Below are 15,081 nucleotides of genomic sequence, written 5' to 3'. Positions count from 1 at the left end.
AAGAAATACCTAGATAAGCTAGCATCATAGGCAAGAACATGGTGGATACATTTTAATGTTGATAAATGTAAAGTAATGCATCTGGGACACTGTAATGATATGACTGCATATCTTAAATGCAATAAAATTGGGGACAACAATTTAGGACTTTACAGAGGACCAGAAGGTTTTCATTTTGTGCAGAGAAAAGGTCATTTAGACACCAGTACAGCAAAATATTCTTTACAATTCATGCAGTTAAGCTATGGAATGCCCTACCCCAATAGGTAGTAATGGCAGATACTACGTCAGGGCTAGTTGCTTATCTAATAGCAAATAGCACTGAGGGTTATACTTAATCTATGAATGTCTTATCATTGAACTCGATGGAGCTATGTCTTTTATCAACAAATATTGGAGACTCCTTGGTAGGATTCGAACCCAGGATCCCAAACAACAGTGCTAACCATTGGAACTCTATAGTGTGCACAATATGTGCATTTGAGATTTTAGATTTCTGTTTACAATGGCCAAAATGACCCTAATAATAATACGAATAATGCCTCCCTGCCCTCTCTCAGTGATCATTTAGTGGTATCTATGCTTCTCCCTTCATTGGTGTTAATGCATTGTGTTTGTTATTTTTCCATTAAGGTACTTCCTCTATGAGGGAAATAATGAGTCTTTGTTGGAAAGGACATTCGGCAGTGTAACGGCTGACACTGTTTTGTCCACAGAATTTGATATTCATTCATCCAAGATTAAAGGTTTGTTAAAAAAAAGTAAATTCTAAATTCCCTTTTTTAACCATATGTGTTACACTTGACAACTGACACTACAGAAATACTCATTGGCTCTGTCTTTAGTATAAATGGAGTTCTAAACAGTCATTATATTTTTGTAACAGAAGTGCTTCGCTACTCCCAGCTACCAATACAACTACACTTAACTTATACACTCCCAGATGGAAGGAGTAGATGGCGGATCCTCAGCCAGAAAAGGCCAGTCACCAATGATGGGTAAGAGATATCAGAACAGATAAGAAACTAAAAGAATATCATAAGATGGTAAGATGATATCAGAAGAACATCAACTTGCATTTTAGTTGAATGAAGGCCTCGTGAACATGTGCACACTGCACAGAACTTGAATGGGGCACACAGAGTCCCTGTGGCTCTGTACCAAGCAGCCAAGCACTCCATGTACCACTGTTTAATGCCTCTATAAAGCACTATACTTCAGAGATATAGGGAATAAACAATATCAGTCACAAAATACACATTTTGTGTTCACATATAGTGATCCTATGCGAAAAAGAACACTCTACAGTAACGTACCCACTCAGTGTACATAAACATACACAAACAAAAGATAAACTGAGACTAAACGGGTTTAGTAGCAAAATATAAATATACTTTATTCAATAATTCATAAAAGTTATATGTATGATGTAATACATCAGATAAAAAAAGTGGACTACACCTGAGGGGACATGACACAATCAAACAATAGGTAGAGGGCAATAAGGCAACATTAATTAACTAGAGTGTACACCAAATACACTGATATGTTCAGAGATATACTGCCCTGGAAGTAGTATTTCTGTAATACAGCATCGAATGGCACATCACAGTCTGACAAAAAAAAAGCTCTGGTCCCCATAGACTTTTATAGGTTGTGGTTGTTGTATCACTGCTCCAAACAACTTAGGAGTTGCACTGAGCCACTATATAGTTGTGCGGACAGGTCCCAATAGTATTCTAAACCAAGCTGTTTAATAGTTGTGTTCTTAGAGGGCACAGGCCATGTGATAGCAAAGAAATGTATGTTCATATACACTACTCACAAAAAATTAGGGATATTTGGCTTGTGGGTGAAATTTCAGGATAAACCCAATACATTTCCTATTTTAATTAGAATTGGTATTTAAACAGTCTTCCTCATCATGCTGTTCACATTTTGTCATCATGAGACCAAGACGACACCTAACAATGGATCAACAGTAAAATCAAAAGAAAATGCACGGATTACATACAGCTCAGAACAAGTGACAAAACACTCCCGTGATCAGGAAAACATAGAAAGATACGACGACTTGGAACTTGCGGATATCACTGTTAAAATAAAGTCTATTTAAAATAGGATGAGTTTTGACAGATAAATCTCACCACTACACGGGTGATCCTAAGTCTCTCCTCCTAATAAGCCGGTCTGAAGTGCTGGCCAAATTCCACTAGTCACTTCGGAGGTCCAGTGGTCTTTATAGCTTATTCCCTTCTGGCATTCAGTATGGTAATTCACCCTTGTCGATAAAGGAAACATTAAGACAACGTCACTTATGGCTATTTTCCGGACCCTTGTGCAAAAGTGCCAACTCAGGTGAAGAAATGGAGAGAGAAAACCCTTCGTGCAGGATGTAACCGTAAAGGAATTTGTTTTATTCGGTTATACTCACAAAATTAAAACTTTTAAAAGGCAAACAGTCCTAGAGATAGCCGTAACTGGCTGAAACCGGTTGGGCAGAGGGATCTGCATTTTTATCATGATATGCCTTTTAAAAGTTCAGTGATTAATCATAACATCATTAATCCAGTCATTGTGCCTCTGCATGGACAACAAAGGCAAAATTTTATCTTCATGGACAACAATGCGAGAGCTCATCGAGGTCGCATAATTAGGGAACGGCTGCTGGAGACTAGGGTACCTCAAATGGAGTGGCCTGCACTTTTTCCAGACCTGAATCCCATTGAAAACCTATCAACTGAGTTGCCGCGTAGAGGCTCGTAACTCTGTGCCCCAGAACTTCAATGATCTGAGGGCCGCCCTTGAAAAAGAGCAGGATGCCATGCCTCAGCAAACAATAAGTCAACTTGTGAACAGCATGAGACGTCATTGTCAAGCTGTAACTGATGCTCAAGGCCACATGAAAAGTTTTTAAGACATAGACATTTTTTGTAGGGGCATACCCACCACTGTTATTTTACCTGAAATCCAAATTTCCTAAACTTTTTGTGAGTAATATATTTTTTAGGTATTATATTTTTGCCATGCCATCTGGTAAACCTTACTTTTCATAAATGTTTCCTTGACGTTGCTTGTATTGTATGAATTTCTGTTCTCCACTCTAGTACTACTGCTCTGGAGTCCATTGACCTGAACGTTCTGCAGATCCACAGTGTTCAGTTCAGCGCTCGTCTTGCAATGGAAGGACATGTGAATGAAGCCAGGACTGTGGCCCTGGAGTTAAAAGAATTAATAGACTTAGTAATGTAAGTATCAGGACTTGATAATTGTGCATTCTGGACAAATGAACAAAAGCAGACAACATACCAGTCGTCCTCAGACACAACGTCATTGATGATGTTACGTTGGCAGGACACAGGCTAACAAGCCATGCACCACCTGACATGTCAATGTGATGACATTAGGCCCTGGAGCAAAAAAAAAGGAATACTGTACATCACCAGAGTGCAAGGAAACAGGACATTGCAGAAAGAAGATCATAAATAGCAAGTGATTACATGTGTTGGGAGCAGTTTATTAGTGAACAGATTTTCGATCCTGGAATTCCCTTTTAAGCACACACACAACATAGCTTTGGAAAATACCAATACCACCAGGTCAGCAGTATAGGCCCTCATTATCATTAACCTATTATGTATTGCTGTATAGAACATGCATTTGTATACTATAACCTCAGGTTAGGAGTAATCTAGCTATATGTGGTTATCACACAACATCTTTGTGGTCTTCTCAGGAGACACGAGAAGTATGAGCCTCATGGTGTTGTATATGAAGAATGGGAGAACTCTATGGCTCCTATCTATGAAGATCTACAGCAGTTTATGAAGGTTTGTACAATAATGACATTGGTGTAGTGTGTGATCTACCTCTGAAAATAATAAACGTTACAAATATTATATAGAATATATATTGAGAAATATGAAACTGAAAAAATTAATACTAAACATAAATCTAATATGTTTTTATTGCTAAGTATCATAAATCATAATATTATTTTTTTTGTTTAAATTCTCTTTATTATTTTACTTAACAAGTAACATACAATGAGCATGAGCAATCTCAATGAGCGATGAAGGTGACAAATCAAAATGACACCTATGAGTGTATAAGCTTCCGCAATTACTACTGCTACTTTACAGAAACATTTCTGAGGGAAAAAAAAGAAAAAAAAAGAAGAAGCGACTGTATAATATTACAATCAGTCCCATGTTATCTGAGGAGAGAATGTACATATCCTGTTTCGAGTAAGGGCGAGTCATGGGTTCCTCCCTAGGTGACGAGCGTATCGTTTCCCTAATTTGAAACCCACGCTGAATGCGTTGGTATATAGCCCGACATTGTACATCTTAAGCATTCAACCGAAGACACGCATAAGACGTGGAGACAGGAGGACAATGGGGGGGGGGGCATTTAATCCCTGCTATTTTAAGTTGCTTCTTGAGTTCTCTTGTTATGAGACACAAATTTTCCTCCACCAGGGGTGAGGATTAAATATATCCATATCAGTTGTAGTTTCAGGGGAACTTAGTGAATAGCGGGTGTGATATGTTAGTATTATGACATCAGGTCAATCCTCTCCACACTCTCCACAGATACCATATTTTCACGAACTTATGGTGAGTTTTCTCTGTTTTGCTAACCAGTTCCTCAAAGTTGCATATCTGGTCCACCTTGATGCACCATTCCTCCACTGTAGGAGGATACGGACTAAGCCAATGTAGAGGAATTAATGCTTTTGTTGTAGCTAGCAAATGTGTAGTGAGATTTGTTTTGGATGGGCAGTAAGTGGCACTAGGCCTAGCCAGAACGATCATATCTGGAGAAATGTTTATGGGAGTTTTGCTAATGACCCGGATGGCTGATTCAATTTGATTCCAAAATGTGCGAATGGCTTCGCAGTCCCACCATTTGTGCAAGTAAGATCCTTTTACTTTCTACTTTCTGACACCTCCAGCATCTGTCCGAGTCAGAGACATTGCGCTGGAAGAGGAATTCAGTTGTTTTATACCACCTACACAGAAGCTTATAATGAATTTCCTGCAGGCGCACACATCGCGAGAATCCTTGCGAGTGTTGCAGGACAAATCTTGTCTCTGACTCTGAGAGATTTAACCCCAGTTCTTTTTCCCAAGAGCTCAAGAAAGCCGGTTTAGAGATAGTGTTCTTCAAAATACAATGATGGTATAAATAAGAGATTTTCCTAGAATTGGGTTCAGACAGCAACAGTTGTTCAAAGACTGTGAGATCCCTCACTGGGGTCCCCACCGCTAGGAACTTGGAGCATATGCATTTAAAGTGTGCGTAATAGAAGGATTTGGTAACTCCAGGAGTATCTAGTGGTAGAAATGACTTGAGCTTTGAGTGTGGGGGCTGCTCTATTTCTAAGTTCAGCCCCCATTTTCCAATTAGTTAAGAAACGCCATATGTCCACCTTGGCTGCTTCCGGGGAGGCACTTAAGACCAGTAGTAGGGACATTGGAGAGAGAGGAGAAGGTTGCGGAGCAAGGGAGTGGGCTGTCAAACTCCACACTTCCATTGGGCCTGATAAGATAGGATTGCTTTTGTTATCCATTCTAGATCTGGCGCTAGGGAACCATAGGCTCCTCAATTCTGTGTGTTTTTCCCTCACGGAGGATATTGCATAGGGATCTGGTTCTCCTACTGGGGCCAGCAGCTGTGACCATCTGTTCAGCTGAATTGCTTTGTAATATGAGAAAACATCCAGAATACCCAGAGCACCCGCTTCCCTCTTCTTGACCATCAGGGAGTGAGCTAGTTGAGGTCTCTTGTTATTCCTTAGGAATTTAGAGAAGAGGTTTCTGATAGAGGTGAAAAAGGCGGAGGGAAGGTGTATAGGCACCATCTGCATAATATATAGCACTTTTGGCATTATATATGTTTTCAGCAGGTTTCGTCTAACAAGCCAGGAGATCCAAATTTTCTCATAGGATTTCAATAGTTTTGTAATCTCTACAAGTAAAAGTGAGTAATTAAAGTGGTAAAGCTCCGTGAGGTCTCTAGATTGACGAACCCCTAAAAATTTTAATTGATGAGGAAGCCCACGCAAAGTTTGTGATAGATTTCAGATCCTGAATCACATTTTGCGGGGCTGATATATTTAGGACCTCCGACTTGGTAGAGTTGACTTTGTAGTTAGAAATAAATCCGAAGTCGCTCAGTGCTTGTGCAATCTCAGGGAGACTATCTGATGGGTGTGTTGTTAAGAACAGCAGGTCATCTGCAAAAGTTAGGAATTTTAGTTGTCTGGCCCCCATAGGTACTCCTTTGATGCTATCTCGCTGTCTAATCATCTGGAGTAAATTTCTATTACAAGAACGAATAGGGCGGGGAAGAGCGGGCATCCCTGCCTGGTTTCGTTTGTGATCTCAAATACGGGTGAAGGTGTGCCATTTATGTTAAGACGTGCATGAGGGGCTTGATATAGCGCGAGGATCGCATGTATCAATGGTTGCGGAAAAGAAAATTTGAGTAACGTAGCTTCCATAAACGTCCACTTAACTCTACCAAAAGCCTTCTCGGTGTCAATGCCGAGAAGAACCAGTGGTAATTTGGCTTTGTGAATGACATGGAATAGCCTGGACGTGTTGGTCTTCCCTTCTCTCCCTTGAATAAACCCTACCTGTTCAGGCCCTACCAAAGTGGGGATAACGGATTTAATCCTGTTGGCAAGTAATTTAGCCAAAATTTTCAGGTCCTGATTCAATAAGGAAATTGGCCTATTACTTCCACACTCTGTGAGGTCCTTCCCTTTCTTGGGAATCAGCTTGATCAGGGCTTCTTGAGCCTGTCTAGGGAGAGCTCCACCCGAGAGAAGGTCATTGCAAACCCTCGTCAATTGGGGAATTGGCATCTCGTGAAATGTTTTAAAGTAATGTAAGGGGAAGCCATCTGGGCCTTGGCTCTTTTTAGGGGAGAAGCTCCATATAACCTCTTTGACTTCTGCTTCGGAAAATTGGGAGGACAGATTAGCCGCTACTGCGGGTGATAAGGAAGGAAATTTTAAGGAGTGGAGGAATTTCTGCGTTTTCTGAGATTTTGGCATTGGTGTCCGCATTTTCTTTTTCGTTTAAGTTATACAATTTAGAATAAAAGTGATGGATAGCTTTCGCAATCTCTACTGTGGACGTCACTGTTTTACCCGAGCCATCCTTAATTTTGTGGATAAAAGCTTTGGCTCTAGCCTTTTTAATGAGGGAAGTCATCAACCTTCCCCCTTTATCCCTGTGTGCATATATGAGATGTTTGAAGTACTGTATAGGAACTGCTTAGATGCCCGAGCTGAAAAGTAGGATTTGAGTTTTACTCTCAGGGTCACCAGATCCTCCTGGAGTAGGAGTGCTTTGAAGTGTTTTGGTTTTTTTGCCACCGCCGCAATATGTTGTAGAATGCTATCAATTTCTTTCTGTTTATGTTTTTTTAGTTTGGAACATACCTTTTATGTAAACTTTGTGCGCCTCCCAGACCATCGGGGTTCTGTCTCTTCCACTGAGTTTAATTCAAAGTACTCCCTGAGCAGTTTGTCTATTTCCTGATGGGATATTTTGTCGCTAAGAAGAGATTCATTTAATCTCCATGACCATTCTTTTTTAGGTAATTGATTCATAGACATTGTGAAAGAGCACTGGGCGTGGTCTGAGATGGTGATTCTACCAATGGAGGCTGAGCTGGTCTGTAACAAAACTGGTTTGGTGGCTAGAAGGTGATCTAATCTCTGGAAAGAGTTGTGTACCAAAGATTTGAAGGTGTTTTTGTCTGGGGGTGGAGTTGCCTCCATACACACGTACCATGGTTAGCACTCCCGCTGTTAACTCAAATTTCAACTCATTTAATTATCTTGAAACAAAAGCCATTGAAAAGCAATTTAAGTAGTTTGCTTAGATTAGATAACCAAACTCAAATCTCAGAAAAAAGGAGTGCTAACCATGTGACATTTGTATATCAGTTAAGCCTACCTCTCTTAGTTTGGCATGAAGTTTGCTAATTGCGTTCTGCGAAATACTGGAGCGTCGTGAGGAGGAATCCAGCAGGGGGTTTAGTACTAGGTTTAAGTCCCCACCTGAATATTTTTTGATCTTCCAGGGATTGCAGTAGCCATGGAATTAGCTTTTTCTTAGGGACATACAAATTTGCGAAGGTGTATTTCTCAGATGCGATGGATCCTTTTAGAAAGAGTAACTGCCCATCAGCATCTGAGAATTGTTGTGAAATCTGGAACAGGATGTCTTTATGGAAAGCAATTGAAACTTCTTTTGTGCGCAGAGACTCTTGGCAGCTATGGAGCCATTGGCTGAAATAATGGGTGGGAAGTTTAGGTATTCTAAACTTTTTGAAGTGGGTTTCTTGCAAAAACACAATTCTAGTTTTGAGCTTGCGAAGTAGGAAGATGGTGTGGTGTCTTTTGTTAGGTGAGTTTAATCCCTTTATATTCAAGGTTGTGATTGTAATGCTTGTCATAGGAAGCTCACAGCAAATGTGAAATCTTAGCTAGGGATCCTAGTACTAGTGGATATATTTAGCTTGGGAGACACACTGAACAATATGCAACTGTGTCGTGAGATGGATGGATGGCAGGGGATATGGGTATGTTCAGACACGGGTGAGGGTCAGACTAGACAAGACGAGACAAGGGGCAATTACAAATATTTCTAAACGGACGACAATTCAAAGATAACTAGTATACAATCCTATACTAAGTAAATATGAAAAATGTGCTGAACTATATGTGTCCTGCCTGCTAGGACACACTGACTCAATAGAGTCTCCACCCACTGCTCTCTCCAACTGGGCAGAGACAAATCAAGTGGGTGGGTGGGGGCAAGGTAACACCTGTGCATGTCGCGCACCCCAGCGCCACCCAAAGGGAAGTAAGCGGTCTTGGAAGGTGAAAGCTAAGTAAGAGAGATTGGAGGGGATGGGGTGGGGGATGGTTGATTCAGGGCTATCTTTGTCATGTATAACATGACTTGCACTTTAACAACAAATGGCCTGGACATTAGAGGTCTCCCTCTACAGCTAAAGGGGGTGAGGGGAGGGGAGGGGGGGAGAACCTCTTTTTTTCTGCGACCAGACTAGAATCTGCCTCTCTTTGAACACTGCACACCAAGAACAACTCAACAACTGTAAAGAGCTAACGTCTGAAAATGCAAATAACACTGAACCATTGCACTCACGTACGTGTGGGTCTATAGCAAAAGGTTAATGATTAGTAGGGTCGTTGACCCCAAATCTGTGGATTAGTAGAAGATGTGGTTAGTCCTCTCTTCATGGATGCAGTAAAATCAACTTGGGTGGTTGTGAAAGTCAGGTAGTTGGGATTGCGGCCTTGGAGAATCTTCTTTTCTCTTTTGGACCCATGTCCCTGGAGGCCGTTTTCTAATCGACCACTGTCGGGAGCGGGGGAAGGTTTCTTGGTCCAGAAATACCGGCATCCATGATGGTATCTGTAAGGGCAGTATTTCCAGAGCTGCCCACAGCTTTTCTAGGTCAGGCGGAGAGTTGACCGCCTTTTTTCGGCCTTTATGCCATACTGCTAGCCCAAAAGGAAACAGCTATGAATACTGAATATTTGTGTCTCTCAGGATCTCCAGAAGTGGTCTCAGAATTCTCCTCTTTGCGAGTGTTGCTGGAGAAAGGTCCTGATAGAAATGGAGTATGGATTCCGCATATACAATTGGATGCTTTTCTCTGGCTGCTGTGAGAATTTGAGATGTGTCCACATAGGAGAGCAGCCCACATATTATATCTCGTGGAGGTTCGCCCTGTTTTGGGCGCAGAGCTCTATGGATACGTTCTACCACTATTCCTGCAGCTCTTTCTGGCCCCAGCAGGTCATGAAATATCTCTTCTGGCGCAATGTGCTCCAGTAAGCCCTTGATCCTGATATTTTTTTTCCTGCTGCGATATTCTTCATTCTCTAAAAGGAACAGGGCTTTGTTGATGTACTCAGCTTATTGCGATGAACGGGCAGCCACTGCTTTTGAAAAAGAGACTATGTTGGAGTGTGTTGTTTCCAGGTCTTCCACTCTGTGGCCAATATGTTTTTTAAGTCTGCTTTTATGTTGGCAAGTTCTTCCATTACTGGCCTCATGGCTTGCAAGATGGTCTTTCTTAGGAAGGCTTTGGTGATAGGGGCAGAGGCAGATGCTGAGTCTGCCACATGTTCTCCCGCGCATGCAACTGCGGTCGCCATCTTGGAGGAATCACCCGTCCCCAGCAAGCTCTGCTTTTTCCAGCATTTCTACAGGTTTATCTGGCTGGTATTCTTTTTAGGGGAGCCTGGAGGGTCCCTGGTCCTCTCTTTGGAGCTTTTAACCATTGTGTGGCTTTTGATTGTTGTTTTTTTGGCGGCCCTGGGGTGCGCTGAGACGGAGCTGCAAGCTCACACGTCCATTACATCAAGCAGCCAAGCTCTGCCCCATAAATCATAATATTTTTATCATAAAAAATGTATTCACTAATATTAAAGTGTTTTCAGTTTGTGCTTCAGCTCCCCTTTCTGATCTACAGTAATGAGACCATGGCTATATGCTGTACATTGATGCGGTATGACTAGGATGGCCAGCAGGGGTGTTACTAGCGTAAAAAAAAAAAAAAAGATCAGGGGCACAAGCCCCAAGACATCTGCACCCCCCCTCTTCCCCCATAAAAATATAATACCAATGCAGTAAGCACTGGAGCCCTGGTCAAAAGGCTGCTAACCCTTGGTCTGTGGCTCAGCACCCCCCACCTCAGCTTCGTCTTCTGGTAACTCCTGCAGTCTGGCAGAGTCTCTTCTACTGAGCACTAGTCCCTATCTGCAGACAATTAGGGACTCTGACTGCTCACCATATATACAGTTTTTAGCTGAACTAGAATCTTCTAGTGGGAGGGGGGAGGATTGGATAAACACCCCCTAAACAAAAGCAATATTACAATTTAGTTTGTTATAGATTTGTATACAGCTTCAATGCAAGTCTATGGGAATAAATAAGAAGTTTTTCTAGATGTAAGCAAGTCTTCAGACTTAAACAGGGCAAATCCAGACAGTCAGAAGATATAGTGTGTCTCTTTTTCGCTCTACAAAACTTTGCATAGGTAGAAAGTTATACAGTATCTCAGTATTAGTATTAAAGAGGCTCTGTCAGCATAATCAACCTGATTCAAACCCGGCCTCATCATGCTGATTAAAGCAATACCTTTCATTTGTCTGCAGGCAAAACAGCTGCAGTGATATCTGCATTTTTATTCAGATGCAAATGATCAAGTTGGAGCACCAGGAGGAAGGGATGAATCCTTTGAGCACTGCCTTTTTAACACCCCCTTCCCTCTGCACACTCCCCTCCCCTCTATTGATAGGTCTAGACATCAGCATGAGGAGGGCAGAGCTGTGTTCTAACATGTATATATCATATACTCTACATACTATAGCCTTACCATAAGTAGAAGAGTGGATTTTTATGTTTTCTTTTTGTTCACTTTTTTCATTCTCATTTAACCCATAATAAAAGGCTATAGCATTACTATGTTGGAAATAGTGTTTTTGTATGCTTAAAAACCTAAACCTGGTTTATTCACAGGCACAATATATAATTATAAAGAAACTAGCAATATGCATTAGCTTTCTATGCATAAAAACATTATTCTCAATATGATGAGCCTATAGAATTTTATTATGGGTTAAATGAGGGAGAAAAATATCTGAACAAAAATATGTGAAAGCCTCTCCCAAGATTCAAACCTGGGATCTCTACATTTGAGGGGGGCCACTTACCTCCAGGCTAAAGCCTTATCATATTGAGGATTGTGTTTTCTCTATATTTAGAAAGCTAACACATATTATTAGTTTCATCATAATCATATATTGTGCTAGTGAATAAAGCAGTAATATGTATATTAACTTTCTAAGCATATAAATCCACTCTTCTCATTTTGGTACGGCTACAGTACATAGTGTATATAATATGTACATGCTAGGACACAGCCCTGCCATCACCATGCTGATGTCTAACCCTGTCAATCAAGGGAAGCGGGAGTGTGCAAAGCAAAGGGGGTGTTACAAAAACAGTGCTCCAAGGATTTAGCCCTGCCCCCTAGTGCTCCAACTTGCTCCTTTGCATATGAATAAAAACTGAGCTATCTCTGAAGCTGTTTAACATGCAGAAAAAAGAAAGGTATGGTTTAAATCAGCATTATGAGCCCTACCAGGCAGTATGTCTGGTTTCAAAGTGAAAGTTAACCTTCCAAAGTGAAATAAAGTAGGCAGTTGATGGCTTTGCATAGTAGCAATCAGGACAAATATCCATATATCCTGATGCTTGTACTCCAACTAGCAGGATGCTTAGCTAACTTCAAAGGACTAGTATGCTCCATCTAAGTGGGTGGGGTTACAACTGCAGGAAATCATAGGATTGGTAGAGAGAACATCATGCCGATTCAGTGTATGTCAGATAATTGTGATCACATGATTGGGGGTCAGAAAGGGGAGTTGTAGCCCAAGCAGGAAACACTATATTATTAAGTGATTTTTTTTAATGATAATATAATTATGTCTATATAGTTTTATATGACTGCACAATCCCTTGAAGCAATATTATATGAGGTCTGTTGTTCATCTTGACCATTGACACAGAGGGTGACAGCACATTTGCCAGTCTGTCAAATAAACCAAAGCCCCATTTATCTTTTATTCAACTTTCTCTTTGTTCTTTTTTTAGGAGAACTTGTCAAAGAAAACTGGGCAGGATAGCCACATAGAAACTCCTGTAGTGAAGGTAAGTCATAGACAAAAACAAATACTCTATGCTTCCCAGAATAACATCTCTGCCTAGAAAACATGTTAAATTATCTTCTTAGGGCTCTTTCACACTTGCGTTCTTTTCTTCCGGCATAGAGTTCCGTCGTCGGGGCTCTATTCCGGAAGAATCCTGATCAGGATTATCCCCATGGATTCTGAATGGAGAGAAATCCGTTCAGGATGCATCAGGATGTCTTCAGTTCAGGATCGGAATGTTTTTTGGCCGGAGAAAATACCGCAGCATGCTGCGCTTTTTGCTCCGGCCAAAAATCCTGAACACTTGCCGCAAGGCCGGATCCGGAATTAATGCCCATTGAAAGGCATTAATCCGGATCCGGCCTTAAGCTAAACATCGTTTCGGCGCATTGCCGGATCCGACGTTTAGCTTTTTCTGAATGGTTACCATGGCTGCCAGGACGCTAAAGTCCTGGCAGCCATGGTAAAGTGTAGTGGGAAGCGGGGGAGCAGTATACTTACCATCCGTGCGGCTCCCGGGGCGCTTCAGAGTGACGTCAGGGCGCCCCACGCGCATGGATGAGTCGATCACATGGACACGTCATCCATGCGCATGGGGCGCTCTGAAATCATTCTGGAGCGCCCCGGGAGCCGCACGGAGGGTAAGTATACTGCTCCCCCGCTCCCCACTACTACTATGGCAACCAGGACTTTAATAGCGTCCTGGCTGCCATAGTAACACTGAACGCATTTTGAAGACGGATCCGTCTTCAAATGCTTTCAGTTCACTTGCATTTTCCGGATCCGGTGTATAATTCCAGCAAATGGAGTACAAACGGATCCGGACAACGCAAGTGTGAAAGAGGCCTTAGTCTGCTTCAACAATAAAGTACATTAGTTTGCTTTCACTATTGATTCAAGTATTTTACTTGTTGCTTTAGTAACTGTATAGATATTGTATACTGTAATATTTTATCCTGTTATAAAATCTATAATCCAAAAGAGAATCTCTGTCCTGTAAAATGATTCTCTGTCCATAACAAACTAAAGTTAAAAAAGTTGTCCCAAGAAATAAAATTACGACCTCTTGGAGTAGTCTCTGTTCAGTAGACTGCTGACCCATGGGGTCAGGAAACACCAATGTGGAACACAATATAAGATGTCAGTGGAAAGATGGATCAGCACATGATGTACTGAATTCACAGTTCTTGAATTTGACATGATAATTCTTTGTATTGTAGACTTTTTCAGATGAAATGGCAAAAATGATATTTCACATGAAGAGAGCCAAGAAGAAAGTGTTGAGTAAATTAAGAAACTAGAGAGAATGAAAAGGACAGTGATCTCCAATAACATATCGAGAGGTTTTTCAGCAATGTGAAAGAACAGGACACCTGGATGTATATACTGTATATGTGGCGAAACCAACCTCACCACTGGGTTTTGGAGAGGCCTGTTTACCAGCCTCTTGCCTCAGGATTACGGCCCTTTAAGATACTTTTACTAACTTTTAAACCCCTGAACCTATTCAAGTGAATTTTGGATAGGTTTGTCCCCAAGTTATACTGGTTAAATGGATATAAGTTATATGTATGTACAATGTAAACTCACAAAGTTGTAACAATTTATAAGAAGTGTAACTTTTCAGCTTAGAAGATAGTTGAGTAGATACAGAAATTGACTCAATTATCTCCTAGACAGAGGGGAGGAAAATGCTGGGTGTGTTTCTATTGTCCCATTGTGCCATTGTCCCATTGTGTGTTTAAATGGTGATGTCTGTCCTGTTGTCTCCACATGTGTATTGGCGATTTCCCTTTGTCCTGAGAGACAATTGAATTGCTCCTCGGGTGTCTCCAGGGCACAGAGGAGGAAACCATGATGCATTGTGGGGATGTGTTTTGTCTGTGTATCCTGAATTGCTACATATCTGTCCTGTGTCACAGTCTTCCTTCTGGTCCCCTAGGGGCGTGGCCACCAGATGGGGTCCTGCATAAATACGGGCGGGTAGCCCTCAATAAAGTGTTGCTGCTTTTATAACTTCATGAAGTTTTGGCTCATGTTTGGGGAATACGATAACTACACTCTTGGGGATTGCTATATCACAATACTCCCCTGAGTATAAGCTCTTGTAAGAGCTTGTTCATGGTTCCTGCTCTCTGGATGTAGGAGAGGTTCACCCACTAGAAGCTGTAGCCCGGTCTTGGGTCCAGCGTGGGTGGAGGATGGTGAGACCCCAACCAAGCTGCGGCGGTTCGTGGGATCTGCAGTGCGTACGTACGGTGTCAAGTGGACTGCCTGGAGTCCTCGTAAAGCACTAGGAGCATCTATCG

The 15,081-nt window shown here is 41.6% G+C and overlaps 1 protein-coding gene across 1 annotated transcript in view; it reads left to right on the top strand.

The window, feature by feature from the left end:
• Positions 1-14,266, top strand: part of LOC122926726 — a 129,380-nt gene extending 115,114 nt beyond the window's left edge. The window contains exons 23-28 of the mRNA XM_044278199.1: positions 634-746; positions 887-998; positions 3,108-3,248; positions 3,737-3,830; positions 12,717-12,773; positions 13,993-14,266. Of these exons, the coding sequence (XP_044134134.1) occupies positions 634-746; positions 887-998; positions 3,108-3,248; positions 3,737-3,830; positions 12,717-12,773; positions 13,993-14,073 (598 nt within the window). The 3' untranslated portion in view covers positions 14,074-14,266. The remainder of the gene's footprint in view (positions 1-633; positions 747-886; positions 999-3,107; positions 3,249-3,736; positions 3,831-12,716; positions 12,774-13,992) is intronic.
• The last annotated feature ends 815 nt before the right edge of the window (positions 14,267-15,081 follow it).

This window comes from Bufo gargarizans, chromosome 2 (genome assembly GCF_014858855.1).
Source record: "Bufo gargarizans isolate SCDJY-AF-19 chromosome 2, ASM1485885v1, whole genome shotgun sequence".
NCBI lineage: Eukaryota > Metazoa > Chordata > Amphibia > Anura > Bufonidae > Bufo > Bufo gargarizans.
The sequence above is the reverse complement of the archived record's forward strand: the minus strand, read 5'-3'. Positions and strand labels throughout refer to the sequence as shown.